Source organism: Lytechinus variegatus, chromosome 7, assembly GCF_018143015.1.
Source record: "Lytechinus variegatus isolate NC3 chromosome 7, Lvar_3.0, whole genome shotgun sequence".
Taxonomy (NCBI): Eukaryota; Metazoa; Echinodermata; class Echinoidea; order Temnopleuroida; family Toxopneustidae; genus Lytechinus; species Lytechinus variegatus.
In genome coordinates this window covers 9,458,045-9,464,623 of record NC_054746.1, presented here as the reverse complement: position 1 = coordinate 9,464,623, position 6,579 = coordinate 9,458,045, and the positions used below count along the sequence as shown (strand labels likewise).

The 6,579-nt window shown below is 35.9% G+C and overlaps 1 protein-coding gene across 1 annotated transcript; it reads right to left on the bottom strand.

The window, feature by feature from the left end:
• Positions 1-3,328: 3,328 nt before the first annotated feature.
• On the bottom strand, positions 3,329-6,541 carry LOC121417959 (putative glutathione-specific gamma-glutamylcyclotransferase 2). The gene is made up of 3 exons (XM_041611670.1): positions 6,342-6,541; positions 4,709-4,744; positions 3,329-3,820 (listed from the first exon to the last, which is right to left on the bottom strand). Exons 1-3 carry the CDS (start codon positions 6,474-6,476, stop codon positions 3,389-3,391), a joined length of 603 nt encoding a protein of 200 aa, XP_041467604.1. The 5' UTR covers positions 6,477-6,541; the 3' UTR covers positions 3,329-3,388.
• Positions 6,542-6,579: the final 38 nt, after the last annotated feature.

Sequence of the window (6,579 nt, the reverse complement as noted above, 5' to 3'; positions counted from 1 at the left end):
ACTTGATATAAAAAAAGAGCAATGTAATGAAACTGAATTTATTTGTTTCTATTATATGCATTGTTTTCTTCTTCTAGGGGAAATTCCAAGAGGAAACTACAGATCCTACGGTCAGATAGGACTGTTGAAACCACTATGCTATCAAACTTATTGGCATCTACATTTATGCATTAAAAAATGACAGACACAATTCTATTTTCAATAGAGAATTACATCTTAATACCTGCTTCCTCTTGCCAAAGTAGGGCAGAAGCCTGGGGGGGGGGGGCACTTCCATTGACGAGTGGATACCATGCGCGACCATGGGGTCTCGAAAAGCACCCTAAACACGTATTTTCAATATTCTGAAAATGCACCCCTTAACAAGTATTGGCGTGTGAAACCCTACCCTTAACAAGTATTGGAAACAAAACGATACTCTTGGCAAGTATTCCCTGAAATGAACCCCTAAACAAGTACAGCGATATTTTCACGGGTCCGTCGGTTGTCGGATTTACCTTTACACATCATTTGGTTTAGTACGGCCCCACCTTCAACAGCTCGCAAAAATCGGGCTCTAAACATGAAGTGGTGGGTCAAAAAGGACATCCTTTATAAGACATTTTAATTTTGTTTTATCATTCCCGCAAATCTGACCCTAAACACGATCTTTCCTAGTGAAATAGATACCCCTTTTTCATTATTTTTGTGTTTTTGACACCCTTATTTACGTAACGTGCCCTATCTTGAAAAAGACATCCTTTTTACATGTTTTTTTTGGTCGCGCATGGTATCCATTCGTCAATGTAAGTGGCCCCCCGGGGGCAGAAGCTAACTATTGCATACTACCGAAAATAGACATGTAAATCTTTTTTTCTTATTCCAGAGTGCAAATAGACTTCTTTGTAATTTGCACTATTCACAAAACTGGTTATCAAATAGTTTATTTAAAGGACAAGTCCACCCCGACAAAAAGTTTGATTTGAATAAAAAGAGAAAAATCCAAAATTAATCACAACACTGAAAATTTCACCAAAATAGGAAGTAAAATAAGCAAGTTATGACATTTTTCAGTTTCCCTTAATATCTTGAAATAGTTATATTCACATCCTGGTTGGTATGCAAACTATTTCTTTTTTATTTCATTATATGAAATATTCTAATTTTCTACTCATTGTCCTGAGAAACAAAGTTTTATTTCGCCTGAACATGTGGAATTGCCATTGTCTACCATTTTAGTTTCAGTCAAGTTGGTCTTTATAGTCAAATTTGTAAAAATTGACATATTGTAAAATTCAAACAATAAAAAACAAAAGGAATAGTAAGTAACGGACATCATTGATTCTATCATTTGCATGTGACTTTAAAATTGTGCATATAACTATTTTGTGAAAAATAAGCGAAACTTTAAAATGTCGTAACTTTCTTATTTTACAACCAATTTTGATGAAATTTTCAGCATTATGCTTATCTGATTTTTTTCTATTGATTCAAATCAACATTTTTCTGAGGTGGACTTGACCTTTAATATTTTGTCTAAAATTTGGTCTAAATAGCGTAGGAAAGTCATTGAATCAATAAATTGCCCTGATAAGCTCTACATTTTTTTAAAGTTTAAAATGATGTGCAAACTGTATTTTATAAAATATTTCCAAACATGTAAATTTGAATATCATTCTTCTTTTGAGTTCTTGAGGGAAATTCAACCTACAATAGAAATGTTCTACCTTGTAGTCCAAATGTCCAATAAATGTGATCAATCAAATTAATGAAATGAAATAAAATGACATACGACACTGTGCTTCATAGAGCTTTGGTGTCCTTGTTTTAACTTAATCAAGTTTATACTGATAAAACCATTTGCAGAGAATCGCCTATAAAGACTACCTATATGTAGGAAGACAAGAAAATGGGTCTCAATGAGCATGGGTCTTTATGGACGGGTTTCTGTAATGCATGTTTCAAGAAGAAGTAATGAATCAAAATTCTTCTTTTAGACATATTTCCGTCATATACATAAATACTGCATAAATGTTGTTAAGTTTGGCTACAAATTGCACAAGATTTATAATGAAATAAGGATCATGCACCATTACATTACATTCCCTGTAAAATAACAGTAGGCCTACTTTACATAAATTTATTATCAACTGCAATAGTTTAGATTTACAGCACATATTCTGACATATGTTTTAATTAAGATAGAAATCTAGTTTAAAAAGTAATAAAGTGCATTACAATTGTACACTCTATTTAGATTGCTGTGAAAAGAAAAAAATGAAAATAATATGCATTTTGATGCAGTTATCATATCAATAAATCTGTCACAAAACTGATAAAATAATAGAGTTTCACAGGAGTTGCATTGCAAATGTAAATCTGCATAATGAACATCTGGGGCCCGTTGCATAAAAACTTTGGCAAATAAGCAAAAATTCTGGTAAACAAAATTATGAAATAGATAATTACACAATAATAAACTCTGCAAAAATTTGACAGAGTTTTTTTTTATGGCAAATGTTTTATGCAATGGGCCCCTGTGGTAAAAAATAGGGTCTAGACTGGGCCCTGAAATATAAAGCTTAGTGATTGATCCTAAGGCTGCTTGCTGTGATCAATTGCAGAAAATCATTATGGATGATTTTAGATCATACAATAAATTTTTGATATGGGGCTATAACAAGTACACACTATATACAGAACTCCAAAAGGTATCAAAATTAGCATTAAATAAGTTATTCATTGGGAGGGCACATCACAAAAATCCAAATATCAAACACACTAGGTAGAACTCTGTTTATCCAGGTAGACTTGTCATTAAAGGGGAATGAAAACTTTGGAACAAGTAGGCTTGTGTCGAAACAGACAAATCAAAGAATGAGAACAAAGGAAGTTTGAGAAAAATTGGACAAATAATGAGAAAGTTATGAGCATTTGAATATTGCAATCACTAACGCTATGGAGATCCTCCCATTGGCAATGCGACAAGGAAGTGTGATGTCACATGTGAACAACTTTCCCTTTGATGGACTCTAAAATGCTCCCAAAATGTCTCTTGTTGCTTTTTCTCTTTATCCATGATGTATTCTTTAAAAATCTGTATTACATGCCCTCCTATAGAAAGAATATTTATATGCTCTACTTATAGATGTGAAAAAGAGGCAGTGAAATATATACTAAAGTAATGGGGAAAGTTGTTCACAAGTTACATCACACATCTTTGTCGCATTGCAAATGTGAGGATCTTCATAGCATTAGTGATCGCAATATTCAAATGCTCATAACTTCCTCATTATTTGTCTGATTTTTCTCAAACTTTTGTTGATCTGTTTCTTTGATTTTTATGTTTTCACACTTAAGCTATCTTGTTCCAAAGATTTCATTCCCCTTTAAGAACAAGCTTTTAGCATCATACATGTACCATGGTATCATTTTCCTTGTCTCGATGATGGACGGTTTGACTATTATCTTCTGCCATCAGTCCCTTCACTAGTCTTTCCAGCTCAAAAAGATGTGCATCGTTGCAGTCTGGGACCAGCTTTCTCATGGTGACAGCAAGCTGCAGCAAGTAGTCCTTGTTCTTCCCACTGGGTCCCTCAGAGCGAAGGATCTGATTGGCTATCTCTTCCAGGGGAGCAGGTCCTAGAAACGAAGGGTTACAGGGAGTGGCAATGTAGACCAGGACTTCCAAGGGTTCTTGAACGGAGCCATCCGGAGACTGAATCGGATAAAACATCACGGCTTTCGTGGTGTAGCCATTCTTTTCCCTGAAGTCAAGATACTCCTTCACACTGTCTCTATCACTCTCGGCGACATGATAGGCAATACCCCATACATCCTCCTGAGGTAGGTGATAAAAGATGGAGTATGTTTCATTTCATCAACAACCTTCTCAGTAACTCTCCATTTGTTTTGTACACAATTTTTCAGATTTTCCTCATGATCTTTCAAATTGCATCTTGCCTCCTTCTGAGCACAACATGTCATGGGAAAATATGATTCACACTACATATGTCAAGGTCAGGAGGAGATAATGTGAAATATGTAAAATAAAGGGAAATATCTGAAAATTTGTGTACAAAACAAATGGAGAGTTGTCCACAAAATCAGCCATTTTGAAGCATGTTTGCCAATTTGAGGATCCTCATAGAAAGTGCAACAAGAGTTTTCAAACTCCCATAACTTGCTTATTTCATAACCGATTTTGATGAAACTTGTTTTAAATTGTTCCTCTCATTTTATTCTTTGCTATATGATTGCTTTTCTCCTTGGGTTTTTGTTTCCTTTAAACTGAGCCCTGTCCATCACGAGCGGATTGTGACTGACATCTATAGATGTATTTATCCATTTGTGGGGATTACATCCAAATGAAGGGCTTTGTCAAGCAGTTACCATGATCTGAATCAAAGTTCCCTCCACTACAGATATTTTGAATAAATGATAACATAAATCAATAATTGTAATTTGAATTACACCAAATGATATACTCAAATCATTTTACATTTTCTGCACACCATTATACCAAGTTTCAGTATTTTTTTTCTTCAATTTCTTTGTTCTTAATTTCAAACTTAGGCTTGTACAAGATTTCAATGCATCCAATAATTCAATTTTACCCAATTCACAGACAATTAAAATAAAATAATTCAAAGTTGAGAAAATTTAATATATATTTTTTTAATGAACCTTTGTAAATCCAAGCCAGATTAAAATATCTCAAATTTCTTACCCCTGGTGTTTCGATGAGGGTGACTACTCTTCCAGGCTGTGAAATAGTTTCAAAGATTAAAATGCAGAGAGGGGGGGGGCAGAGAGAATGTCAGGAGGGGAAGAGATGAATGAGAAAGGGGGGTGAAAGAGAGAAAGGGAGAGGGGAGACAGAGAATTATTATATCATATTATCAATTGGCGATACTGATACCCAACAACATCTATCTTTTTCATCTATCTGTTTAAATATGTCTATCTATTCATCTTTTGATCTATCTATTTATCTATCTATCTCTCTCTCTATCTATCTATCTGAAGATCTATCTATCTATAGATCTATCTACCTACCTACCTCTATCTATCTATCAATTTATCCACCTATATTTTATCTATCTATCTTTCTCTATCTGTTTAAATTCAGTGTCTGTCTGCCTATTTACCTTTCAATCTAATATCTGCTTAAAAAATTGTGTCCATTTATCCATCTACGACAGACCGAATAATTCTTCCGCATGATAAATAAAAATCTAGTTAATAATATATGGAGAGCTCACAGAAAGTAAAAAAGCAACTGGCTCAAAATTACAGATATTTGTTTGGTAGTCAACAACGAAAAAATAACATGTAACTATATAACAAACATATGAGTTATAGAAGTCATCACCACAGGTGAGTAATTACTTAGCGCTCGTATTGCGAGGTTAGTATTGAAGTAAAACTGATAGTGTGGGATGGGTTACTGTGATGGCACGAGACAGACAGATACGAATGACGGGACGACCGAGTGGTTAATGACTGGTACGGGTACGACACTGACGAGGATTATTACTCACGAATCACGAATGGGTTACTTCGACGGTACAAGACACTGACAACAACTAATATTTACCTGACACTTGTACAGACGATGCCACACGGTAGATACAGGTACAGACTTCTAATTACAGCTAGGTTGCTTCTCAAGACCACATCGCCGAGTGGGGAGCTTCTGGGATGTCCTCACTCGATGGTGGTCTTCTCTCTATGATGTCTCCACGGTGTCTTCCTTTGGTGTCTAGGCTGGATCTCTTTTCCGATCCCAGCACCAGCTTGTGTACGTGCTGTGCAACGCACACACGTACGTAGCAGGCGTAGGAGCATATAAAGGCTCCTCCAATCAGGAGTGCTCCTCGCCTACACACAGCACACACACGGACTTAATACATACATTGTACATAGCAGGCGTAGGAGCATATAAAGGCTCATCCAATCAGGAGTGCTCCTCGCCTACACACTGCACACACGGACTTAATACATACATGAACATAGATCAATACATAGACTTATAGTTATACACATATTAATACATATAGGGTACTGCATGTACATGGCCCAATTACTACAGTATAAACTGTACTTAGATACCGTATTACAGTGTAAATGTGAGCTGTGAGATTGTACTACACAAAGGTTTTTTATTTGTTACGATTTTTAAGATTTCTTCAAAAAGTGTATGTTGTGCTTGATCATGTGTGGTTTCAGCCTGGCTCAAGAAACAAGTTTATTGTCTGCAAAAAGAACCCATGGCCTGAAACTAAGTATAAATTCATGCCGATTACTGACACCCATCTGACCCGGACCTGCCCCGGGGTTGGCAACCAAGTGACGCATACCTTTTCGGGCACTCCTCTGTGGTCCAAGCTTGCTTGCCAAAATCTCCTGGCATAGCCTTTCACACTGCCAACTAACCGTTCCGTATACGGAAAATTGGTCTTCCATGTCAATGATCCATATCCAAATATCCACATTGTTTGTAACAAACTCAAGAAGTTCAATCTAAACGTAGAATTAATAAATAAGCAGTTCAGCTTGATGGCACTACGTTCACTCGTAGTCGTACACATGCACATG